At 38.9% G+C, this 26,961-nt stretch overlaps 1 protein-coding gene across 2 annotated transcripts in view; it reads right to left on the minus strand.

Moving 5' to 3' along the window:
• The window catches only part of ALDH1A1 (aldehyde dehydrogenase 1 family member A1), a 56,738-nt gene that overhangs the window by 11,774 nt on the left and 18,003 nt on the right, over positions 1-26,961 (minus strand). For both annotated transcript variants that reach the window (XM_057305588.1, XM_057305589.1), the window contains exons 3-11: positions 23,268-23,408; positions 21,031-21,160; positions 19,426-19,487; positions 17,682-17,810; positions 16,164-16,277; positions 11,816-11,918; positions 9,864-10,048; positions 4,962-5,126; positions 507-664 (exon numbers count right to left, since the gene is read on the minus strand). In XM_057305588.1, coding sequence (XP_057161571.1) covers positions 507-664; positions 4,962-5,126; positions 9,864-10,048; positions 11,816-11,918; positions 16,164-16,277; positions 17,682-17,810; positions 19,426-19,487; positions 21,031-21,160; positions 23,268-23,408 — 1,187 coding nt within the window. The remainder of the gene's footprint in view (positions 1-506; positions 665-4,961; positions 5,127-9,863; positions 10,049-11,815; positions 11,919-16,163; positions 16,278-17,681; positions 17,811-19,425; positions 19,488-21,030; positions 21,161-23,267; positions 23,409-26,961) is intronic.

Below are 26,961 nucleotides of genomic sequence, written 5' to 3' on the forward strand. Positions count from 1 at the left end.
GTATTATACTAAGAAAAAGAAGTCAGAGAAAAACAGATATTGTATGATTTCACTTACATGTGGAATCTAAGAAACAAAACAAACAAAACAAAATGTATGGGTACGGAGAACAGACTGATAGGATGTAGGGAGTGGGACATACATGTAAAGGGGGTCAAGAGGTACAAACTTCCAGGTATAAATTAAGTAAGTCATGGGGGTATAATGTACAACATGGCAACTACAGTACATAATTTTGTACTACACATTTGATAGTTGCCAAGACAGTAAATTTAAAAGTTCTCACCACAAGAAAAAAAATTTAATTTCGGAGAGTGACTGATGATAGCCAGACTTATTGTAGGGATCACTGTGCGGTGTATACAGATATCAAATTATTGTGTCGTAACCTGAAAGTAGTATCATGTCAATACCTCAAAAATAAATAGGTAAATAAATAGAAAGAACAAAGTAACATGTTAATGCGGTTAATACTGCAAAGACGGTATTGGGTAGATTGGACTTACCACACTGTCCCAGCCTGCAGAGCGGAGGAGACCGTTATGGCTTTATCGATATCTTTGGTAAAGATTCCTGCTGATAAGCCATAAAGAGTATTATTTGCTCTCTTGATCACCTCATCTAAAGATTTAAACTTCATGATTTGCTGCACCGGTCCAAATATCTGTATCATAGAAAAATGCATGAAATAAATCAAAGTAACAGGTTAAAACTAAATATTTTAAATGGTATTGCAATTTTCTTCCCCTACAAACTATCGTAAATTAAGATTTTACCTTGCATCTCAAAGTGTGAACCAAAATGGTAGCTGCTGGAATGGGAGGTTAGGATACACAATGGTCATGTGTTAAATTCCCTTTGGAATAAAATGAGGTAGAAATAAATAAGGCAATATTCATTTTCTTGTTGTTGGAATTAGACTTCCAATAACTCACCATTGTGCATAAAGTCGTTAACTTCAGAGTTTCTTTTACATTTAGGAATATTTTATATTCTCTCCCTAGTTTTCCACATCAAGTCACTACATAAACAGCAAACTCAAGAAGCCAATGCGAGCTCTACTGGAGAAATAAGTAGGCAATAATTGATAATAATAATTTTATTTTAAATATCAGTGTATCATCAACTGAAATATCACCTATTCTCCTGGACTTAGATCTTTTTATAATCAGCCAAATTAGGTGAAACAACATGAATTTTTGTTCAGATTCTATTCTTCAGCCAAATCTTAAGCAACTCACATGTACCAAACAAAATGATCCATTACTGTAAGAGCTTAAATCCTCAACCACTAACCAAAGCATGGGTTCATTGACTATAATCATAGGATAGGAAACAAACTCACAATTTGCTCATTCAAACCTAAGTTGCTCTTTCACTTGTGCTAGATTCTTTAGTTAGCTCAGCCCAGAGTCAACTTATTCTGCATCTCATCCCCAGATGGGAGAAAAACAACTGGGTTTCTCTTAAAAATTAAGCTCCTGTATTATGTTTCTATAAAACATATATTAAACTTAAACGAAGAAGGGTCCTTCTGAAATTTAGTTTCCCAGAAACTAAAATTTTCTGGGAAATGTATGTTAGGGGTTGGCAAAAATCAGAAAAGATAGTTTTCCGGTGTTCATCACTGATGTAAGTACTGGAGTTGGGGGCTACCATTCCATAGAGGCTGAGTGCAAATCCTAAGGCTGTAAATCTAATTATAATGTTGTAACTTGGGAACCAGGTATATAGCAGCTATTGTAATAAGTGTGTTAATATCTTACATAATTTTAATTAAACAAAGCACAGCATTCAAGGCTTCTTTGAAGTAACAAAACAAGCTACTCTACTATGTCTATTATAGGAGCACAGTGTTTCCTTGATTGAACGCCTTTTTTTTGGGGGGGGGGCTTTGTCCTTTTCCATGGTGTGCAAGAAAGAACAGCAGCTCTTGTATTTGTCAGTACATGCTCATGTACTTGTCAGTACATGCAAACTTTACATGCAAATAAATGCAAAAATGAGTTAAGGGATGAATCGGTGTGGATAAACTATATTTGATTATCCATATGCATCTCTTTTATTTTTCCTATTTATTGTTTGCAAATCTGATTCTGTACTTTCTTCCTTGCTTGATGGCATTTTGGGAGGTAATGAAAATAACCCTTTAGGTTCTCTATCATATCATAAAGATGAGATACAAGTTCATTGGACAAAATGTTATGATTCAGTATATTTGAGTTGACAGTGCCTTCTTGTTATAGTGTATTATGTGACACCTTCATAGCCCAAAGCCAATGAATCTATCTCTGTATTTGTTAAAACCCCTCTGTCCAGGGCACCCAGTGGCTCAGTCAGTTAAGCATCTGACTCTTGATTCCAGTTCAGGTCATGATCTCAGGGTCATGAGACCGAGCCCCGTGTCGAGCTCTACACTCAGTGCAGAGCCTGTCTGAGAGTCTCTCCCTCTCCCACTACCCCTCCCCCTGCTTGTGCTCTCTCTTTCTCTCTCAGGTAAATAAATAAATACATAAAACCCTTAAAAAAATAAAACACCTCTGTCCATGAGGTAGATTATTTATAATTCCTAAATGCAAACTAGCCTTTCCTAGTTATATAGTTATATATCACATCTCTGGATAACATCTTTTTAATGTTAATTAGTTTGTGCTCACCTAATATTTAATTGCAATATATTTCTCCAGGAAAATTAGGAAGTGCAAGAGCTGAAAACAGGGCCAGGAGAATATGGAGGGAGATACACGTAAATAAAATTACATTCAAACCCTACGTGACTTTTTATTCCAAAATTCATATGGAAAAGCAAAGGAACTAGATTAGCTAATACAATTTTGAGAAAGAATAAAGCGAGAGGATTCAGTCTTCCCAATTTCAAGACTTATTATACAGCCACCATAATCAAGAGAGTAGCAGCAGACAAAGCAAACACAGTGGAACAGACTAGGGAACCGAGAAACTGATACACAAATATGCACAACTGAAGTCTGACAAAGTTGCAAAAGTAATGGAATGGAAGATAAGTCGCCTTTCAACAAATGCTAAAGCAATTAAGCATCCGTAGGCAAAACAGAACAAAACAGAACCCAACAACGTGGACTTAGGTCTCATTCCGTACATAACAATTAACCTAAAGTGGACCACAGACTTACAAAATACATTATAAAACTTCTAGAAAAAAATTTAAAACACAGAAGTCTTTTAGATCTAGGAGTGAACAAAGGGTTCACAGAGTTGACACCAAACACTATCCACAGAAGGGGATAAAACGGATAAATGAAAGTCCCTCAAAATGAAAAACTTTTGTTTTGAAAAAGACCCTGCTAAGAAGATGAGAAGACGACCTACGGACTGGGGGAAAATATTTGTAAACCACATACCCAACAAAAGACTGGTATCCAAAATACAGTAAAGAACCCTCCAAACTCAACAGTGAAAGGCAAACAATCCAATGAGAACATGGACAAAAGACATGAAGAACTATTTCATTAAGGAAGACATCAGATGGCAAACAACCCAATGGAAAGATGTACAATATCATTAGCTATTAGGGAAATGCAAATTTAATTCACGATGAGCTATCATGCCTATCAAAACAGCTAAAAGTAAAAATAATCACAACACTAAATGTGAGCAAGGCTGCAGGGAAACTGGATCACTCATACATTGCTAATGGGAACATGAAAATATTCGTCTACTCTGGAAACCAGTTTGCCGGTTTCTTTTAAAAAAATGCATCTACATATGACCCAGCAATTTTACTCTTGGGCATTTATCCCAGAGAAATGAAGACTTATGTTCATATAAAAACCTGTACCCAATGTTTAGAGCAGCATTATTCCTAGTAGCCCCAAACTGGAAACAATCATAGGTTCTTCAGTAGGGGAATGGTTAATGGTAGTACACCATACTACGGAGAACTGCTGTGCAATAAGAAGAAACAACTATCCTGACATGCAACAACCTAGACCAATCTGTAGAAAATGAAGCTGAGTGAAAAAAAAAATCCAATCCCAAAGGGTTGCACGGAGAATGAATCCACTTATATAAAATTCTTAAGACGACCAAATTATAGAAATGGAAAACTGATTGGTGGTTAAGGGAAAGCCTGGGGTTAAGGATAGGGGGTTATAGGAGGATCATGGATTTGGCTATTAAAGAAACATGAGGGATTCATGTGGTGATGAAATGTTCTGTGTTTGTTTCAATGTCAACATACTTGCTGTGATACTATGCTATAGTTTTTCGAGATGTTACCAACTGAAGGAAACTGGGTAAAAAGCAATGGGATCTGTCTGCATTATTTCTCATAACAACAGTTGCATCTACAACTTATCATAAAATAAGTTTATTTTTTTAAAAAATCTTGTGTATCATGTAATCATTTTCCAATTATCTTCGAATATATTATTTCCAGAGAAGAAAAAGCAACAACGAAATGAGGTTTCCTTTTCCATTACTTTAAAGCTGTGGAAGAAGCACCTAGAAATTGTTAAGCATCCTGATCTGTCTTTGGCTGGAAATTCTTGTCTGGCCTCAGGATTTCCTTACTATTTTAAGTCTTGATTACAATAAATGGCTTTTTGGTTTTTTTTTTTTTTGGTAATGAAATGAAAAGAACAGACATGAAAAGAAACATTTACCAAGAAAGATGTTAAAAGAACTGACAATTTTATTTTTTTAAGATTCATTTATTTATTTTAGAGATAGAGAGCTGTGCATGAGCGGGGGGCGGGGGGGAGAACAGAGGGGGAGGGAGTGGGACAAGCAGACTCCACACTGACTGTGGAGCCGGTTGTAGGGTTTGATCTCATGAACCTGAGCTGAAACCAAGTGTGGGACACTCAACCAACTGAGCCACCAAGGCTCCCCAAGGACTGAGATTTTTAAAGGGACACTTTGTACGCACACAAAGAGAAAATATAACAACAAAGGGAATGGAGCAGAATGCAAGTATTTACCTCTTCTTTGGCAATGCGCATGTCGTCTGTAACATTAGAGAAGACCGTGGGCTGGACGAAGTAGCCTTTATTCCCCCACGGACCTCCGCCACACTCCAGCTTGGCCCCTTCTTTCTTCCCACTCTCAATGAGGTCAAGTATTTTTTCATACTGTTCCTTATCAATCTGTTGGGAAAATATCACACAGAAATGAAAAGAAATGAATGAATTAAGTAAATAAGTAAGTTTATAAAGGTAATGTATTGCCCAGCCTGTTAATGAGGGTTTCAAAATGCTAGAATATTGTTATTAAGTGACATCTTCCATCAAAACAGCTGACGGAGGCTCAGATTCATTCTGTGTTTATTCTCCTGACTTTTCTAGAAAGAACACTTAAAGATAAATATTTGTATTCAGCATTTGTTTTACAGCTACATAAGCAACGCATATCAGCGCTGCAAACAAGTGTAAACGTTTTCACACACTGTCATCTATTTACACTGGGAAAAATGCCTGGTAAGAGTCAAACACACTTACTTGAAAACTATAGTCCTAGCTGAAATAAAGAGGAAAACGAGAAGAGAACTTTGAAACTGGGTTTAATTTAATATGGCAGTTGGAAAGCAGATGCTTTATGGCTTTGAAGACCCCTAGACCTCTGTTTGCTTCTCCTCATTCCTGACAACCTCCTCTGGCCGGATCCAAGCTGACCACGGCCTGGGCATCCTCCCCGTGAGGATCCCCGTGGGGCAGCCTCCACTGGTCCAATCCCAATCTCTAGCCTGTCCCGATTATTAGCATCTGCTCCATTACAGAGGCCACATCTAAATACGTGACAAGAATTACAGAGCCGTAATGGTTGGATAAGCAATATTTTTATAAGGAAAAAAAAAAAACAAGCTTAAGTCTGGAGTTCTGGCTGGGATATCCGAGCACTCATCTTCCCTCCATGTACTGGAGTTGGGGCTATGTATTGTCTCAGTTCCAATTTTGGGGAGACTGAGGACTTGAGCGATCCTTGGACTCCGAGTCACTGGAGAAGACTGCTCTGTCTCAGGTGCAGCCAGGGTTAAATTTTAAAGGAAAAAGACTGAAGATCCAGGAGTCCAGGTGGAGGGCCTCTTGCCAATTCAACTAGTCTCTTCTCACGACTTGAAGAGCATTGCTCTTTATCTTCTCCTTTGACTCTGCAATCTCCCCCATCTTTCAAATCCCAGAAAAAGGTTTCAAACTAACTGCTCACAGCCCAGTTCCCAGTTCCAATGAGATTAAGTGCTATTTGAAACCAGAAGCTATTTTATAAATTTGGCACAATATTTGGTACAATGTTGCTCAGTCCTCCTATTGCACGATAGTTAATTGAATGTTTCAAAAAGAAAATGTTGATTCATTTCCAGCAGATCAAGGGAGTTGTAATGTTGGTTTAATAACTGTTGGTTTGATATTTAAATTGTTGCATAGTATTTACTACAGCCAGACTAAGGGGTGGTGGTAGTTTTGCCTGGTTAAAATGTTTTGGAGTGCCAGCAAATAGCCAAGGATTCTTGTGTCTCCATGCAGTCTCTGTGGCCTATTCCAAAATATTAATCTCACTATGGCCTCAAAAAAATCATGATTTTGGGGGATTTCATTTTAAGATGTATTCCCTAAGTGTAAACTTTTCCCTGCCTGTGACCACAGTGGATATTTGAGGACAGTCCTAGTCTTGCCTATGCACTGGGAGGTAAAGGCGGAAAGGATTTGTTTGTTGGAAAACTTGATGGTCAATAACTTGTAAGAATACAGGAATTCATAGTATAGTGTCTGGCCGCTGACAATGTGCTCCTCTAATCAGCAACTCTAGTGTTACTTGGTGGCAAAATGCATTTCTTAGGCCTCACACTAGATCTACTGTATCAGAATTTGCATTTTTAAGGAGATTCTCAGGTGACTCAAATGCACAGGAAAGATTGAGAACATTGCACCAAAGTTTAGGCCTAGTGATGGAAGTTTTCAGTTATACCTGGGGACATAGTATAGTCTAGCTAATTTTGCTTCACCATAAATACAAATCTTCCTCAGAAGGTTTCAGATTGGCCATATCTGAATTTGCCTTTCCTTTTGGCCCTCAGGAACTTCTCAATAAGGCTAGGATGTAGCAGGGGCTCTTTACTGTGTGATGGGCCATTAGCTCATGGGCCAGTCTATGAAATGTAATAGGGCTTGGCACTGTAATAGTCTCAAAGTATACATTTATGTGTCTGTGCAAATTCTTTAATTCCTTAGGGTTGATGGGTTGAGAACAAAGACAGTTTAAGAAATGACACTGAGACATCCTTCAAATTATTTGGGACCCATAGATCAACAAAAGCAATGAGAGCAGATATATGAAGTTATTGATCGGTGATAGTAATTGTCACCATAGGTATAAATGGAAGCATGTCATTTTCATTTACTCAACAGACATTTGAGCATGTACTGTGAATGAGGCACTCAGACGCTTTATATAGATTATTGCATTTCACTGCCCAGTCACCCTGCAAGATTGGTGTTACTGCTTCCATTTTACAGATGAGAAAACAGAGCCTCAGGGAGGTTAATTTTAAATCCAACCTCTATTTCGAAAATCCACCTCTCTGCAGTAGGACAAGATGCAACTTCTGGTGATAATATTATAACGCTTGATGTGGGTATCATTACTTCCAAGTGAAAATACTAATTTTTCCAGGTTTTTAAGAATGCATATTTTGGTCTATGAAATCAAATTGTAAAATCACTTTACCAATGAAGAAATTTATATATATATATATACATATACACATATATATTTATATATACATATTTATATACATATATTTATATACATATAAAAATGTCTTTACATATATTTATATAACTATAAAACATGTATTTACATATATTAAAACAGGTATATACATATATTTATACACATATAAAAGTACGCTTAGTGCCTAAGCGTCTCTTTCCGTAAGCCATTTCTTACAACAACCGGTATTTTTAAGGGTAAGAAGCCCCGGGGGCTTTTCAGTCTTACTTCTCAAATACCTACTTTGCACTTACTCAGCACAACCTGTGATGAAAATCCACTCATTTATACAGATTCAAGTCTTATATTAAGCAGTTAGATCACTATTTACTTAAGAAATCTCTGAATAGGAATTTTCTTAAAGTCTATTTTTACTCCTTTCACTTAGGAATAATGAATTCTAGATCAATTTTTGAGCCTCTGGTTGAATTGTAGGTCCTCTAGCGGAGAAAGTGCTGCCAACAATGTTTAGTATTAAGTATCTTAGATATTCTCTTCCTTTCACTTCCCCTTTCTTCCCCTCCCTGATCCTGTTCAGATCTCTCTCTCTCTCTCTCTCTCTCTCTATATATATATATAATCAAATGGGAAAAATGCTTTACTTTTACATAGACAGGTAGTTATTTAGAGAAAGAAAGAATCACAACTGAAATCTTAGGATCTCATCCTTTCTTAGAATTGGAGACCACGTCAAAATCAAATTTATTATATGTCTTGGCATCCATTTGAAAAGCTACCCAATATAAGCAAAATTAGCAACTACTTCTCCGTACTAACTCAAGGATAAAAACAAAATATAATGTGATTAAGATAAAACAACGTATTACCTCATTTCCAACTGAGTTATTTTAGGGCTTTTAGGTTTTAATATTTGGCATTGCCTAAATCCTAAGGTTTTCCTACTTGGCTATCTTGGCACGAGCAGAAAAACCCAAGACAGCCTTTTAACTCTTCCAGACTGTAAACTCTGTGAGGTCAGGTCCATATCCACCTTGTTCCTTTGGGCATTGCCAGGTACTCATCCCAGGGTTTAGCTGATGGTAGCATTCAATAAATTTTGGCTAATAAAATTTATTTTTGGCTTAGTGACTGTGTTAAGAACAGTGTTTGCTTCAAATCAATAGCACGGAACAGTGTATAATTTTTAGTGTGAAAGAATAACGTCTCTGAGCTTAATGTCTACACTCTAGAGAACAATTTCTCAACAGCGGCCTGATTGGCATTTTGTGGCAGATAACTCTCAGCTCTCCTGTGCACTGTAAGATTTAATAACATCTCTGGCCTCCACCCTCCATTAGATGCCGGTAGAACCACCCCCTCTCAACCACCCCAGTTGAGACAACTAAAAATGTCAAATATTTCCATGGCGGGGGCAAAACTGTTCCCAGTTGAGAACCACTGCTCTAGATCAAGGTCCCAGAGGTCTGGAGTCAATTCAGAATGAAAGATCCAGGCGTTTGCACAACAGACAATGAACAGGTTACTGCGCAAGGAAGAGGCAAAGGAAGACCCTCTTGTTGATAATGGTTTGAAGAACACATTAGAAAATGGGAACCTTATGGAACAACTGGCCTTTTCCACGGAAAACGAGACATTTGCCACAAAGCCAGGAACTCAGGACCTTCTAGGACACTCAGGTCACCAAAGGCCCATCAGAGTAACTGAAGACCGGAGTGAATTGAGAGGTATGCTAGCTGCCCACATCTGTGGGATGGAAGCTGAGACAAAGGACTGATCCTGAGGGAGAAAGAAATGCCAGGATTCTATAAGAACTTCCAAGTGGACAGAGACTGCATACAGGAATCAAGAGGTGTGCAGAATGAGGGAAACAAGAAATTTACATTTGCTGTTCTCCTCACATCTTTAATTGCCAACACGCTTCTTAAACTGTTTCAAGACATGAAGATGAGGCCACACAACCTCAGGGTGCTTTCTTCAACATGGGGAGTGAGAGTCATCGCTTTTCTTCTTTTTTTTTTGAAACACCAGACTGACACAGTATTGTCACCTAGGAAGATCTGTGGTAAGGAAATAATCTTATTCAATAAAAAGTAAACCTAAAGAGGACATTTTGTTCTTGTCCCCTGTGAATGCTATTCCTTCTTGTGTATACTCACCTGAGGGCCTTGTGTGACTCCTGGGGTCAGAGGATTTCCAAGAACATACTTTTTAGCCCGTTCAACACTCCTTCGAACAAACTCATCGTAAATCGATTCTTCCACGAAAAGCCTGGAAGCAGCTATACAACACTGGCCTTGGTGGTAGAATAACCCATGGTGTGCAAATTCGACGGCATTGTCCACTGCAAAGAAGATACTCACGTTGAAGAAGAGATATTTTCTAAAGATGATGTATTTGTACACATCTCTCAGAGGCAATAAGATGCTATAGAAAAATTATGAGTTGCACAGTCAGATGTAGATTCAATACACCCCACCTCTTATCAGCCAGGTGACAAATGAACCTTTCTAATCCTTTATTTGACATGGAAAGGATAGTCACAAATATAAAATCTCAAAAACATTAATATACCAATATATATTATGACACTACCAAGAATATAGAAAGTGTCATAAGATCCTTTCCCACTGCAAATGATTTTTTTTACATTTATTTATTTATTTTAGAGGAAGAGAGGGAAAGAGAGAGAGCATGTGCATGTGGGGGAGGGGCAGAGGGAGAGAATCTCAAGCAGGCTCTCCAATGAGCATGGAGCCCGAACTGGGGCTTGATAGCATGCCCTGAGGCGAAACAGAGAGTGGAGGGTTAACTGACTGCACCAGCCAGGCAACCCTGCACATGACTTCTATAAACCTCTCCCTTTATAATTAGTTAGATTACTAAATACCTCAGCCCTCAGATTTTAACTAAATGACAAAGAAAACATGAACTATCTATTGCATTAAATAATTTAAAAATATTTTTAGATACTCTGATCAATAGGAAAAGTGATACTTCTGAAAAAAATTAATATTCAAAATCACTCACCCACCTTGGCTGCCCTGTTTCAGGAAAAACATTTTCCAACTTTATATAAAATACACCATATTATTTCATATATGCCTGTAAACTCTTATCCATGTATTTGAGATGGTAGAATGGGGCTTTAAGAGGAAAAATAGGTTGTCATCACTAAATCCTAAACAACCCGAAGAAAGTTTTCTCTGCATTTTAATTTTCTAAATGGTGAAGATTTAATTCAACATATTAGCAATCGAGTATTGGGATATTTAACCTTGTGAACTAACCACACCTACTTACATTGTAGTGGAAACAGTTTCTAGACAGGTTTGGTAAAAATCAGGACTCTTATCATATTTGTAGACTATAGAAGGCAGTGTGCTCTGAAAAGCTTCAGCTAAGATCACACTCAACCATTTCTGCTTATTGCCTCATACAGCAGCTGTCAAAGAAAGAGCCAGATGAATGCTTGTCAATCCATTTCTGCTGATGGATTCCCATTTAGAATGTAATTGTGGGATTCTACTAGCTAATGTAATCAGAATGAACAGGGATATTGTATAGTGGAGTCACATCATATTATAGATGGAACATATGTAAATTCTACCACATTTGCCAGGAAAAAAGGAGAGAAGGAAATTCCTTAAATGCTAAGGATCATTCTCTTCTGACCATTTCATTCAATGTGTGTATGACCCAGAGAGAAGGGAAATGACAAATGTGAAATATGCCATCTCTCTAGCTGGTGCCAGTCCAACATAACTGGGGATACGTCACCATGCCTAACCCAATGCTAATATTTACAGGCATGGAACTAAAAAAAAAAAAAAAAAAAGACCATGGCTGCTAAGTGCAAGACAGTCACCTAGAGTTCAGCTGCGAAAATGGCAATCTATTCCACACCAGGAAGAAGGAGTGTCTGGGTTAGACTCACCTAGGTGTGACACGTTAGGACAGTTTGAGAGATCTTCAAGAGTAATTCTAGGTTCTGGTTAATGCCTTACATTTTGATGTTAGAAGCCAACCCTTTTATAAACTTCAGGGTCACCGTCCGGCCTTGCCAGACACCAAGATGAGGGGTGAAAAGTTAAGAGTGGCTTTCACTCACGGTCGGCGTCAGCAAACACGATGCAGGGGCTCTTTCCACCAAGCTCCAGGGTCACTCTCTTCAGATTACTTTTCCCGGCAGCTTCTTTGATCATCTGGCCAACCTGGAATGGAGCATTACCAAGGAGAAGGTTTAATCTGCTCTCCGGAAGGCAGGTTTATTTAGCATTTTAAATGTATGTGAGGTTTGTGCCACAGTTAAGTTTCATTAGGGAGAAACATTAAATGGCTTTTCTCAAGATTTGGCACCCTCAGATGTCAAAGGCTCCTCCATCCGAGCATAAACATGATGAATCAGGAAAACACTTATGAGAACAGATACATAGAAGATGACAGCTGATCTTGACGGACATAACTGAACAGGAGGTATTTTTCATTTTAATCAGAACCACACCTTTCAAAGAAAAAAGAAAAAGAACTTCATCGTTCTATGGATGAACTGGACATATCTCGATCCAACCATCACTTATCTACTTGACTTTTCATCCCTCTACTGAAATCCAGAGAACTCTCCCCAAACTGGCATATTTACTATCCCCTAAACCTCATCTCTGTTTCTCATTATATGTCCACCCTAACCTGGGCTGCCCCCAATCCCACCCTTCCTTGAGGTCCAGCTGATACCTGAACTCTTCTATGAAGCTTGCTCTGTTGACTCTAGGCAGACGCAACCTCTTCTTCCTCTTATGACCCCCGCATAGAACCCTCATGAGGACTGTTCCAGGGTCTCCCTCAGATTGCATTACTTGTAAACACATCAATTTCCCAAAGAGAGATCACGCCCGTGGTGTCGGCGATAAAGTCCTATCATTGCATACTTCTCAGCATTCTGTGTCACAGCGCAGGCTTGTTTAACTATGGGTGATTGCCAGGTCTCTCTCTTCCCCCCCACCTCCCTCCTTCCATTCTTCCTTTCCTCTCTCCCTCCACACCAAAGTGGAGCTAGAAAAAAGAAACTGGATCTGTGCTCTGTGCTGCTGCTTCAGTTGGCTGGAATCCTACTGTTCTGGTTTCTTCTTTAATGCTAGTTGCCCCTCTTCAGAGAAAGCCATTGTTTTCATTTTTTCCTTTGTGGATCACGTCCCATCAAGATTATTTTCTGTAGTTGTTTTATTTTTCCATCTCTAAAACCTGGTCTGCTTTGTAACTATTTCCTCTTTAGTATTTTTATTGAAGTCCTAATGTACTAAATGATCTTGGTTTTCTTTTTGAAAGATGATTCATTTTATCTTGTTTCTGGGTTTCTTCCCCCCCATTTGACACATCAGATTTTAATGAAAGTTTCTATCCCAACTGAACAAAAGATAAGGAGATGCTTGCTGAGCCCATGTTTGAATTTTATGTGGTTACTGAAATGACGGCTACCGTGCGTTAGAGCAGAGCAATAATTAATCTGCCAATGTTTTTACCTTATTTAAAGATGTCATGCACTAAATCAAATCCCTTAATATAGGTTAATAAAAAGAAACTGAAGGTAGATTTGCTGTGGGGAAATGCTGTCTGAAATTTTTCTTGTTATACCATTTTCCTTCCAAAATATACTTATTAAATTTTCATTTAAGAAGATCAAGAATTTTTTATTTCTTACATAATATTCTTTTCTTTTCCTCCTTCAAATTCTCCAAATTCTTTCTGCATTTTTTTTTAGCTTAGGAATATATACTGGAGAAACTTTATTAAAGTAGTTAATTTTTGTCTCGGGGAAGGGAATAAGATCAGAGATATTTTTCTAAAAGTTACAGATGCCAAAAGAAATAGAACGAATAGTGCCCAGAAGTATGAGTAAGGGAGGAAGGTTACACTTTTGCTTAGTACAAGTTTCGATGGCAAATAAAAGGTTTGTTTGAGTTTTCCCAAATGTCTAGTTAAAGCCAAAACAAGGAAACTTCAATTTTTGTCCCTTGATTTTGTTCCCTTACTTGGAAAAAAGTAAAGGTTCATCATTTTTCTTAAAGAGGTCTGCAACGAAGAAAAATAAGAACCTTCGAGACTATGGTAAGCAATATATTCCACGACGTTGTGACATTGTCATGTGGGGCAGAACTAGCAAGTGCTCATCGAAATGGTCTAATTTACCACAGCCTGCACGATGTGCACGGGGTTCTGTGCTTTGTTTTGTTTTATTCCATTTTAAATGAATCTAATGGGACATGAAAATTCTTACCTTGCCAGAAGCACTTTTAGAAAGAGAGTCATTGGTCCCATGACCACAAAAGATATAATCCATTGTTTGCCTCTTTCATGGCACTTGGCAAGTTTCCTACTACCTGCCAAGCAACAAACCTGAAGCTAAAAGAGAGCCCAGAAAGACTGATTTTTCTGTGTGGCCTCTAAAATCGTCTTAGATACACTTAATTATTTAATACTTATTAGGAAGTAGTTACTGTGCTGGTTTTTACAGATAACAGTGAATACGATAGTCTCTGAAGATGGTCAGAAAAGGAGAGAGATACATGACAAAGCAATGGGCACGAGCTCTCATACTTAAAGATCATGGACAATGGGGAACACAGATGGGGGGAGTGGCTTAAAATTCAGGATGCCCCTGGGGCTACAGAGAAAGCCATAGAGGCATCTGGTGGTGGAAGCCATATTATAGTAGGTGTGGCCAGGAGTGAGCAAAAGCCTGGAGGAATGAAAAGATACATTTGAATAACCCATAGTGTGCTCAGTATTTTACCACTCATTAGCTCATTCAATTGTATTCTGTCCAATAAAGTACATATTATTATTCTCATTTACAAATGAGAAATACAAATGTAGCAATGATACTTCACATTTGGAAGACACACCGCTTAAAGGGGTAGAGTCAAATTTGAACCCAGATGTTTCCTAGCCTTTTCATCCCAGAATTTTTCCATTTTTAGCAGGTAACGTGCCCCAAAGCCCTGTAGGGCCCAGGGATGGGACAAGACAAATAGGCAGTGATTCTAGAGATGGGATCAGATGAACTGGAGAATGAATGGCATGAGATCTAGGGCAGGCAATGTGCGTGGAGGTCTAGAATGCTAGGCTGAGGAACTTGTACCTTCCTGCCTTTACCTCCTCTGCTATGATTTTCATCTGTGACTTCACCATTTCTTTTAAATGTATTGCCACCATCTCATTCCCAGTAGTTTTGTCCATAGAATCCTGAATGCAGGATTTGCCTTCCCCTACCTCAATAAGGGGTTTGTAGAATGTGAACCTTTTCTGTTCTGTGGCTACACAACATAAAAAAGTTTTTTTGTATTTATTTAGTTTTAAAAAGATCAAGAAAAATAAAATTTGATTTTCTACCATTTTAGTTCTCTATGTAAGTGTTTCTTTATACTGGAGTGGCTAATTAGGAATAGGAAATAATCAAATTGGCCTCTCCTTGTTATCTAGAATGTTCTTCTTGCTTCTCAATCTCTGGGGAGTGAAAAACATAACCACTCTTCAAAATTCAGAGCAGGTTGTCCCACCTATGTAGACACTATCGTTCCTTCCTGTGGATGTCCTTACAGTGGTTTGTTCAGGTCTCAGTATCTTATCACATCCTGTCTTGTAGCCCATGTGTAACCACAGCTTCATAAGAAGGGGCTCTTCTCATTCTTCATCCTTTATACTGTATACCAGTAAGAGGTATGCACTGAACATTTCACATTGTCGCATCACCCAGCAGGAAGACTCATATTGTTTTTTGCTTGACACAGTATGATTTTACCACTTTCTTTTTGCTTGCAATAGAAAATCATCTCAATAGATGGGAATCCATTCTCCCAAACTCCACTTTCCAGGCAGGTTCCCTCTTTCTTTCCTTCCTGCCTCTTCTTGCAGTATCCATGGCTGAGACCATGTTCTTTAACCTTCTGGAAAGTCAAGCTGGAGCCGGAGAGGCATAAAAGTTAGGCTAAGCCAGGAGTAACACTCAGGAAGCTGAGGCCCTGGCCCCCTTTCAGAATGATCAGGACAGACAGAGCCCCAAATAAGGAGCTAAAGGTGGTGCTCTGCTCTTCAATTTCCATAATGTACAGGGTGCAATTACATTCATTCCTACAAATCATTGTGGCCCGATTTAGATTTTCTATCATAAACCATAGTCATCATACAACGGAGTCTCATCGGCTGTATTTCTTGTCAGGGAAAGTAATGAACACACTGAACACAGTTCCGTGCAGCCCGAGTGCGTGACGGATACCGGGCTTCATCTCAACCACGGCTGCTTATGTTCTATAAACATGTGCGAAGGCTTGAGTAAGGAACAAATCATTAAAAAGAACTTTTGTTTTAGAGAAACGTCGGCCTGAAAACAGTGACACAGAACATGTTTCTGACACCTGGAGATGCAGACATTCTGCACGACTGGCCTGCGTAAGTGCTATTACCTCTGTGGATCCCGTGAAGGCCACTTTGTCTATATCCATGTGGGAAGAAATGGCCGCCCCAGCAGTAGGCCCGTAACCAGGGACAATGTTCACTACTCCGGGAGGGAAACCTGCCTGAGAATAAAAAGTAAAATCATTACAACAGAACTGAGAATTTAATTCTGTGATAAAAAGAGGAGAGTCTGGGATCAAAGCTGCCTCTCGAAGCTAAGCTTATGAATTTCTCTACCAAGAAAGATTCATTTAAGTGGTATTATTATGATTATTATTTCATTTCTTAGCCCACTTAAAATAACCTGCAGAGTTATATTACTGGGGAAGTGTTTCTCATCAGGGTTGTGGGGGAGTCCATGTTTGACTTTTCTGGATCATTGCCCCAGTGATGGCTGCCTCAAATTCCATAATAGTAACTCAAAAAGATAGTGTGTGGAAAAGAGCTTGGTAAATTACTCACATAGAAGGAAAACAATGCAATTATTATCCTATCGGCAAAACTAAGAAGCTAAAAGGATCTTGCATTTTTAGTTTCTAGCTAATGATTGTTTGGGGCATACCAACTGGGTTGCAAATTCCTACTGGCAACATTTCATCAGTGAAACGTTAGATAAGAACAGTCCTTCTGTGTGACTAAGCTTCACAGACTGATTTCATTCCTGGTTAAAGAATGATCAGGTAGAAAACAGTGTGTACCTGAGATGGGCACATTAAAATTTCATGTTATTGACATCAAAATGTCCCATTCTGACATCTCTTCTGCCCCCCCTTTTTAATTTAAAGTGAAGAATAGTTTGAAGATTTAGGTTCAGACTTCTTAAATTTATGTTTCTAGTAACTAAAGACTGGTTTTTAAGTTCTGTAAAGATATGAAGGACAAAGGGCAAGACATTGCAAGAAAAAAGATAGTAACACAATCTGGATGGTTGATGAAAATAAATTTCATGTGTCCCCCTCCCCCTTTCTTTTTTGGCCGGTTTTTGAGCAAGAAGGTAAATGCAGAGGAAACCACAATGGAAAACAGAATAGAAATATGTCCCCTCATGGATAGATAGGTTTAAAAATTATGTGGTCCAATATTACAAAGAAGCATATTGGCACAGAGGCCTCCAAAGTGCCAAAGGACTAAAAATTTTACGAAGCTTAAAAAAAGTTAAAAAAAAATTGCAGAATCTCCAGGCCGTTAGTGCTAGTTAGAAACCAATGTTCATTTCAACATTCGAAGGAAAGATACAGCCATTTCAACGTGAATTTGCATTCATGAGTTAAGCTCAGGAAACAAAAATAAAAGTGATTATAAGGTGACTTGGACACTAAGCCTCTGAGTCTGGCTTCTTGTCTCCGTTTGGGCGGAGGTTCATTTGGGCTGACTCCCGGAAATCTCAGCTGGAGGCCAGATCTGATGTGTCCTCATCTGGACAGGAGCCACTGGCAGGTGCTTTACGGTAGTAGCAGAAGTGAGGCCATCATAGTGTAAAGGAGGGCTCCTGAGTTCTTGTGTGTATCTGGATTTGGGAAACTCACCTCTTGGATTAAAGATGCCACATGAAGAGCAGTGAGAGGAGTTTGCTCGGCAGGCTTTACAACCACTGTATTTCCACAGCTAAGGGCAGGCCCTATCTTCCAAATGAGCATGACCAGCGGGAAATTCCACTAGAAAGCAACAGAGAACAAGAGATTCTTCGTATTGCCGAAAGCCGCATTTGCTAATCTAACGTGTACGTTACTCACTACCTATAGATGTGAAATAATAATTGTGGTAGTTTCGTGTCATCAACTGCTGTCTTCAAATTAAGTTCATTTCTAAAAGCAATTCATAAATGTTGGAAAGCTCCAAATAAATTCAATATGGGACAGGAGTGGAAGAGAGCCATAAAATTTTATCAAGTGCTGTTATTTTGAGTTCTTCATCTATTGGAGGAAAAAAAAAATTACTGCATGGTTTGAAAATCAAGACTAACTGTTAAACATATTGTACGTTTTCTGCACATCTCTGAAAAGTGTAATTATTCCCTCCTTATAGATCATTTGTTGTAACCATGTACCCAATAATAATATTTAGCAGTGACCTGAAGCTAATATAACATTGTGTGTCAGCTATATGTCAATCATAAAAATTATGTGTGTGTGTGTGTGTGTGTGTAGTAGTAGTAGTAGTAGCAGCAGCGTTTATTGGCAAGACAAATATTTTGCCAAAGACAAAAAGTCTAGGGTCTGGTGGCTAAGAACTTGGTTCAAATCTCAGCTCGATCATTGACCAGCCCAGTGAGCTCAGACAAGTTACATGCTCTCCATGCATGATTTCATCATCTGCAAATGCTGATAAAAATCCTCTCTACTTCAAAAGGTTATCCTGAGGATTCTTCAAGAAAGTGGGAGAAAGGCTTAATAGAGTTATGTGTTCATCATAGGTGTGCAATAAATATTAGCCATTACTAGTATTCAGGATTGTGTAATTTTTATTAGTTTTATTGAGAGTTTTGAACTAATGAACAATTTCATTCAAAATGAGGCTATGGATGCATTTCAATCTCACTGGAGCAGAAGATAGGTCATTGACACTACCCCATCTAAAAGCTTCAGAACACTTTACCATCTTTTTATTTGGCTTCTTTGAATATGTTGGTGAAATCAACAAATAGCCTCCTATTTGTTGGGTTGAAAAGAAAATCTTCATGATTCTGCTTAAAAATACAACTAAAGGCAGGATATATTCCAAACAACACTCCAACAGTATCTTCCACTTTAATTTAAAAAATGTATTTGGGTCTCAAACACTGGTTGCTACTCTTCTCCATGACGAGAATTCTCAGAGGGGTAAAAAGTGTTGGAGAACAGTCGGCCATACTACTTTGTTAAAATGGCGTCCTGCAGCAGAGAAGCCAGCGATGGCTGCTTTGCTACATACATGGGAACCATGGGTCTTAAAAATAATATATAATACAGCTTTTTAAAAACAAACCACAGAGTAAAAGATTAAGATAGGTCAATGCTGTAATATCAAAACACACTCAAGTGATACCCTGGAATATAGATATATTTCTGGACTACCTCATTCATATCCAAAGAGTCAGTCACAGGGAGACCTAAGCTCATCAGTGACTACATTTGCTCCACATTTAGCAAATTTCTAAGAATCCCTATGTGTCGGAGAAAACTACTTTACCAAGTGAAATAGAATTAGAATTCATTTTTTTTGATATAGAAGATGAAAATGATATAGAAGATGATATAGAAGACCTGAAAATGATATAGAAGACCAACTTACAGGAATGATTTGGCCACATACACCAATAGGCTCATGTCTTGTGTAAGTAAAAAAGTTTCCATCTGGAAAATAAAACACACAAATCATTTGTGGACAAATATGCTTGACATTCATGGGATGGTCTTTGGGGTTGATGTGAGAGGAAGGTATATACAATAACTGAAAACAAAAACAACAAATAAAGAAATAAAAATAACCCCCACATCTCCAACCACTTATGAAATGAAAAATCGAGTCCTGCAATAGTCATTTGAAATGAGAGGAACCATAAAACTGATGTCAGTCAAGGCAGAGATGCAAAACTGGAATATATCTGAAAGATATTTAATTCTCTCATCTTGTAGAAGAGCTATTTTCTAAGTTATCCTCATTCTCAAAGCTTACTTTCTTAAGAAAAAAGGGACAAGGTGTGTAGCTAAGACAATATCTGTTAGAGTTCTGTTTCTGACAGTTCTATCAGTAACGGTAGAATTTTTTTTAAGTAAAAATAACAAAATTAGAAAAAGAGTAAATTAGAAAAGAGTAAACTTAAAAAATAGCTCCCTACAATAACAAAAAAGAAAATGCCAGAAATAAAAGACATTGTTTTACAATCTGGATTTGATTGACTCATATGCCTCAAAGTTTGATGTAGGCATCCTGAGGTTACACTGAGCTTTTTGTTCTGTTTCGTTGTGTTCTAGTTCCCACAAAAGCTTCCTGGCTAACATAGCAAGAAAGCTCCTTATCAAGTCTATTTGTACTTAAAATAGTTTCTCTCATTTTTGTCAAAGGGTAAAGCAAGAATTTCTAGAATAGCCTCATTTCTTCTTAATACCATGTTCTCACTCTCCCCTTTTAATTCCTGGCTATTGTTTTAACCTGCTGGATGCTTGAATGAGATTGAAAATGCCTATCAGGGCCAGTCCTGGAGGGGGTGGCAGTTCTAGAGCCAGTAAGTTTCTGTGAATTAAATTCTACCCATAATGTTTTCCAAATTGAAGCTTTTTTTTTTAATATTCCTCTCCCATTAGCATTCTCTACTAAAATACTAAAACACATACATACACGTTCTGTCACACAAATTCTTAACCTGAGCTATAAACAGTCTCATCTTGCTTTGAAGCTACTTAAAATAAATCCGTGTGAATTGGTTTGTTGAATTAATCTACTGTAACTCACTGAGACCAGGCACAGATGACCATACCTGACTCATACTGGAATGCAGAAAGACACTTAAATAATTACATTATAGAAAGGGTGTATATTTCACTATCGGAATACAAAGTAAATCATTCGAGGCCAACTTTGAAAAGTGTGGGCGGTTAGAGAGACAATTGCCCTGATTCAGTGATTGTGGGCATTAAGAAAGTTCTTACTTGAATATTTTCTAAAATATCTGTAGTGGTATCTTCTCACGATGATGCTGAAACCACCTGAAGAAACCATTTGATTAATCTTCGTAAAACTTCCAGGCTCAGAGCTGCATTGTCTCAAAGTCAAGGAGAAAATCAGTCTGCCTTTTCCCTTGTCATCTTTAGAAGGGAGAGCTTGGAGTAGTTCAGCTCTACAGCGATTGCCTCACGCCTACGCCTCTCCCCTTGGTGGTTTCTCACAGCTACTCACCAATGGGTATGGTGCGGCCTTGGATCTTGTCAGCCCACCCTGCACAGTAACGTAACACTGTGATGCAGCCTCCCAAATCCATCAGATATGAACTGGAGAATAGTTTTCCACCATTCATTGACTCCATTGTCTGCAAAGGAAATCAAAACTCAAATGTAAACTTCCATAAACATTTTCGATCAAAAAATCGATAGTTAAGATTTTAAATAATCAAGGGCTAGAGAATTTGGGAAATAGAGAAGAAATCTTGTAAGCTATCTTGTATAACCTTTTCTTTCTACAAAGGAGGTAAAAAAAATGAGTAAAACTGACTTGCTTAGAATTGCTTAAGGTCACATAACAAGATCAGATAGAAAGGGCAGTAAGATTCCGGTTTCTAAACCCTAACATTCCTTCTATCTCATTCTTTTTTTTTTTTTTTTTTTTTTTTTTTTTATTTGCCAGAGAAAGAGCACGAGCAGGGGGACCAGCAGGCAGAGGGAGAAGCAGGCTCCCCACTGAGCAAGGAGCCTGATGCGGGACTTGATCCCAAGACCCTGGGATCATGACCCAAGCCGAAGGCAGACGCTTAACTGACTGAGCCACCCAGGTGTCCCCCTTCTATCTCATTCTGAATATCCTCCAGCTGGACAGCTTTCTAGGAGTTGGTCCCAATTTGAAAGACACACAGTTGGTGAGAGTGAGTGGTATCTAGTTTCCTAAGTCAGATCGGAGCCCCAGCAAAATTTCACTTATTGTGTAAGTACAACTATGGGGCAATTTAGTGTCAGTGACTATGAATGGGGCCTCACTGATCATTTTTTATTTTTGCATTCCATCTGGATACAACCAATGTACACACACTTCCGTGATCCCTGGATCTTTCATTCATGAGTTTTCTTCAGCAGAACTTTGGTGAAACTCTCAGTCTTGCTACTATTGTCATAAGTATTGTTTGAATGGTCAGGCTGTAAAAGTCCGACATTTTCTGGTCTGGTGCTCTAACCATCTATGGGATGACCTAGTTTCTTTTCTTCCTCTCCTTCAGCAGGAACTTGAAGAGCTCTTCGGGACCTCGTGTCCTGCCAGGGCAGGAATATACAGATGAAAAAGTTTTAAAACTGTTCATTTGTTTTATAGTCTTCTGTCTCTACATCTCAAAACTTAATCGGACATGATTTTGGTGTGCCTGCTCATTTTCCCCCCTTGGATCTTACTGCTGACAGAGGCAGCGAGCGCTCTATAATCCACAGAGCAGTTAAATAAGAGAAGCCAAGTTTTAGCAAATTCTGCTTTCTTCCTACAGGACATTTAAATTACATTTAATGTAATTTTATTGCACATGACTTCTAACTCCGTATTTTTGCATACTTTGCATCACGCAAAACCTTTGAGAAAAAAATAGTTCTTTGATTAACCATAATTGCTAAAGTTGATTTAAAAATATGTATATGGGCTTCTTTGCTACTGCTAGTATGAGATTCTAAAGGTAATAAATATTTGCTCTGAAACTTGATCCTGGTATTGGTTTATTTTCAATTGGCTTTACTATAATGCCTAATTGAGAAGAAAACAAGGAAAAACACCCCACCCATTTTACTTGCTGACTCATCTAAGTGCCAAAATGTTTTTTAAAAAGCAAGTACACACAAAAAATACAGTTTTTACAAATACGCAAATCATTGGATTTTTTTCTTTATTCTTCACCTTTTTCACCTGTAGAAAGAACCTTATTTAATCCAGACCACTGTGAACACACACATTTCAGGAGGGGAAAAGCAGCCATTTATTAAGTTTCTTGGTGGGCTAGATTAAAGAGAAATAAGTTTATCGTAGAGAAATATTCTGGGCACCTTTGACAAATTCTATGACATGTTCCACAAAAAGAGTTCAGGGGTCAGGTGGGTTGGAGAAACCCAGTGTATTATTCCAGGATAGTCCCTGCATGTGTTAAAGGCTCTAAGGAATTCCAGAATCGAGAAAAGAAATGTGTTTAAGTTGCTTTAACTTGGGGTTTGCCAAGGTTTAGACTGTAAAATCTAAGAGAGGAGTAGAAATTAACACCAGAACTAGCGTGCAGATTCCTCTTTGAGAATGAGCTCAGTGGTACGTACGATTTCTATACGGGAGCTGGTAGAAGTCTTTTCATTTTGTTTGTAGAGAGCATGTAGTGATCACTAAAACCAAAGCAACTTGCCATCCAAACAGTGACGGCTTTCTAGAGATCTCTCTACCTGCCCAGTTTGGTTAATACTCACTGCCAGGAGGAGACGATCTCTTTCAATTAAGTCAGCCAACTTGTAGATCAGCCGGCCCCTCTCTGAAGCATTCATAGTGCGCCATGGAGAGCCGATCTGAAAAGCCTTCCTTGCGGCCTTCACGGCTTTGTCAATATCCTCCTGCAAGTCAAAGGGAATTCATTTCAGTTGCCTAAACGTGTTAGCAAATCCAATGGCAGTCACCTTATAAAATAGACTAACGGTCCTCGTACGCGGATGCTGTGTCTTCATTAGCCCAAAGTCTAGCCCATTGTACAAACTCAACTATCATGTATGGGACTTATATACCTGCTGCCTCATGTTTAGAACGATGAATTCCACACACATAGCTCAGGCTGGATTTCCTGAACAGAAATATTTCATATTTTAATACTGCTACCATCGGAGTGCTTACCATACATATATATCAAGTCACGTTCAAATTACTTTACACACATTAACTCAGTTAGTTCTCCATACTCTTATGACACAAATACATTTCTCATTTTACAGATGAAGAAACTGAGGCAAAGAGGACTTGCCCAAGGTCAATAGCTGAAATGGCAGGATGGTTTTAAACAGAGGACCTCTGACCGTAGAGCCTTTGCTCTTCACCACTACGTATAGCTTTGGTGATTGACCAAGAGTTGCAGGGAAAGCTCAAGGTCTGCTAAAATGGCTCATGTCTTCCTGGATGGCCAGTGACTGCACAACCTGTGAGCGCTCATCTAGAACCCTCTGCAGGGTGAGTCAGAGCGGGGTTTTGCTGCCGAAGGGTCAACACTGTAAGTGTGTGTCCATTCCCTTGTGTGGAGAGAAAAAGGCCTGGAACTGGTATACAGAAGGATCTGTGTGGATAGTACAACCTCTCATTTCCCAACTGGGTATAAAGAGGTCTTTTCAGTTCCAAACTAGGGAAGGAAGTCAGTTTCTTATTATTAAGGTGGGTGCTATAAAATAACATCAAATAATCAAGCAGAGTCAAATCATCAAGGAATTCCACACTCAGTCTAGCCTTCTTGCCTTCACTCATGCTGCTTTGACTCACACTCTTTTCTCTGAGCCAAGCTGACTCCTCCTGTGCTTTCCTAGCCAATCTCGGTCGCATACTATCCCCGAGCCTCTCCATTCCGCAGATCCCTGTTCAGATCTCTTCGGAGCTAATACAGAATACATCTACCACAAAACCCACCACACCTCTTCCATTACTACTTTATATGTACCCCCCCCCAAATCAGTTGCAAACACTTTTTTTTTTTTCTGAGAGAGAGAGAGAGGAAGAGAGAGACTGAGAGAGCATGAGTGTGCTCTAGCCATGGGGAGGCGGGGCTGGCTGAGGGAGAGGGAGAGCGAAAATCTTAAGCAGGCTCCATGCCCAGCACAGAGCCCCAGGACAGGCTTGATCTCAAAACCCTGAGATTGTCAATAAGCTGAGCCAACATCAAGAGTCAGATGCTTCACCAACTGAGCCACCCAGGCTCTCCAGTTGCAAACAACTTAGTCATAGATTGTTCCAATATTCTCAGTATATACGACCGGCCACCACAGGGAGCTACAGAAATTCCATAAATCATGGCCACGACTTTCTGCAGAAGACATTTCTATGGAGAATCTGAGGAGAAAATTGCATAAAATTTTCTTATAGCTGCCCACAATTTAGCTGCACCCCATTCAAGAATGACACCTCCCCCAGTAGGAATCATGAACCTCAAGTTAATATCCCCCACCTTGGAGTATATTTCATTAAAAAATCCCAAACTCAGATGTTTGCAAATTAAAATACAAATAAATTATTTTTAGAGTATTTATCACCATGCTAAGATGATCTGGGGCCAGTGAGATATTTTAAAAGTGCAATCTGCTTTCATTAAGTGATAACATTCACAGAGCACAAAGAAAGCAAACATTCTTTCACTGTAATATATCATACACTTGTTTATCTCCCTGCCTAACTTCTGAGAGAATGATGAGCATATACAATAAGAGATATGCATTATTACTCACCCTCCCTGAGAAATATGTACACAGTCATATTGGGGGTATTCAGTTAGTCCCACTGATTGTTTATATTTGGATATTTTTTATGCCATAAGTTCTAACTTTTTCCAAGTTATATTCAGACAGCGCTGTTTGGAAAAAAACCCACAAGAATCTGAAATTGCCAGTATGATCTCTGGATACCACAGCTTATAAAATATGTGCCGCTCTGTGTTTAAACAGATCTGTGCAACACAGCTTTCATTTGGCTCCTTCTGCTCAGTGTTCTGCCATCGGCCTTAGCCAAATACAGTTTACCAAAGGTATCCTGGCCTCTCACAGGGATATGGAAAAAAATGGCTTCAAGACATCTAACTCTGCCATATGGAAAACACATTCTTGAAATAAAGGCTTTCTTGTGATTGTGTCCTTTGCACCATAATCCTCCTTTTCTCATAATCTTCAATTGTATCTTGCAGGCACAGAAGTAGAATAATGATAGTTAATGCATAGATTTGGAACAAAACAACCCGGGTTTGAATTCTGATTCCTTACCTGTTAGCTCTGTGAGTCTTGAGACATCCATCCACCCACCAATGCACCCACCCATCCCTCCATCCCTCCATTCATCCATCCATCCCTCCATCCATCCACCCACCCACGCATCCATCCATCCATCTAACCATCCATCCATCCCTCCATCCAACCATCCCTCCATCGAACCATCCCTCCATCCATCCATCCATCAATCCATCCACCCATCTACCCATCCATCCAAAGATTTGTTAAACATTATACTGTAAATCTTGGCATCAGGCTCCTAATGATCAAATCGTGAAGACAGGACATTGTCCTTTTGAGAATTAAATAAGGTAACACTGGAAACACATTTTCTATGTGACAGACATGACTTTGAGTGTTCATTACGTGGTAGCAAGGGCTAACCTAGTTGCGGCAAAATAGGCAAAACCATCTTAAAATAACTCTCAGCAGTTCTAGTGTATTTTAATCTTTCCTTTCAATTTTCTCTACCATGTGTTATTTTAGGCTGCTATTATCTCATTGTTGCTTGCCTTCCTCAACCATTCTCTTCTCTCCCACAACTGCCTTGCCGATTACCACCAGGCTAATCTTCCTCATACAATTTTATGTGATTACTTTTCCTTTCAAATATTTGCAACTCCATTTGTCCCTCTGCCCCTAAGGACAGACTCTTCTTTCTGATTTTCAAGACCCAACATTTTTGGGCCCCACCTCACCTATCCAAACTTGTGTTTACATTTTTTTTTCTACTCTGTCTGGCCCAACTGCCTCTCACCTTTACGCCTATGATTCTCCTTGCCTAGAATGTTCTACCAGCACACCCCCCCATTTTCAAAATTCTACATATTCTTTAAGACCAACTATCACGACCTACCTAAACCCTTGCCAGCCTAATCCAGCTTGATGTTAGCTGCTAGTGAAGAGCTTCCTAAGCTCCAGGCACTAAGTGAAGCCTGCTGTAACCCCACAGTTACCACGACAGTTAAGCACCATGGACTTTGTTTTACAGGACATGAAATCCAGCATGAAATCTATCAACCAAAATTTGATCCCACATCTGGCCCCCAATCCTGTTTTACAGCTCTGCAAGACATCCTGATAGTGATCTTTGCAATGAATATGTATTGCTATCTGTATTAAAAGCTATACTATTCCTTACTATTCTGGGCCTACA

This window comes from Ursus arctos, unplaced genomic scaffold (genome assembly GCF_023065955.2).
Source record: "Ursus arctos isolate Adak ecotype North America unplaced genomic scaffold, UrsArc2.0 scaffold_33, whole genome shotgun sequence".
In the NCBI taxonomy this organism is placed as follows: domain Eukaryota; kingdom Metazoa; phylum Chordata; class Mammalia; order Carnivora; family Ursidae; genus Ursus; species Ursus arctos.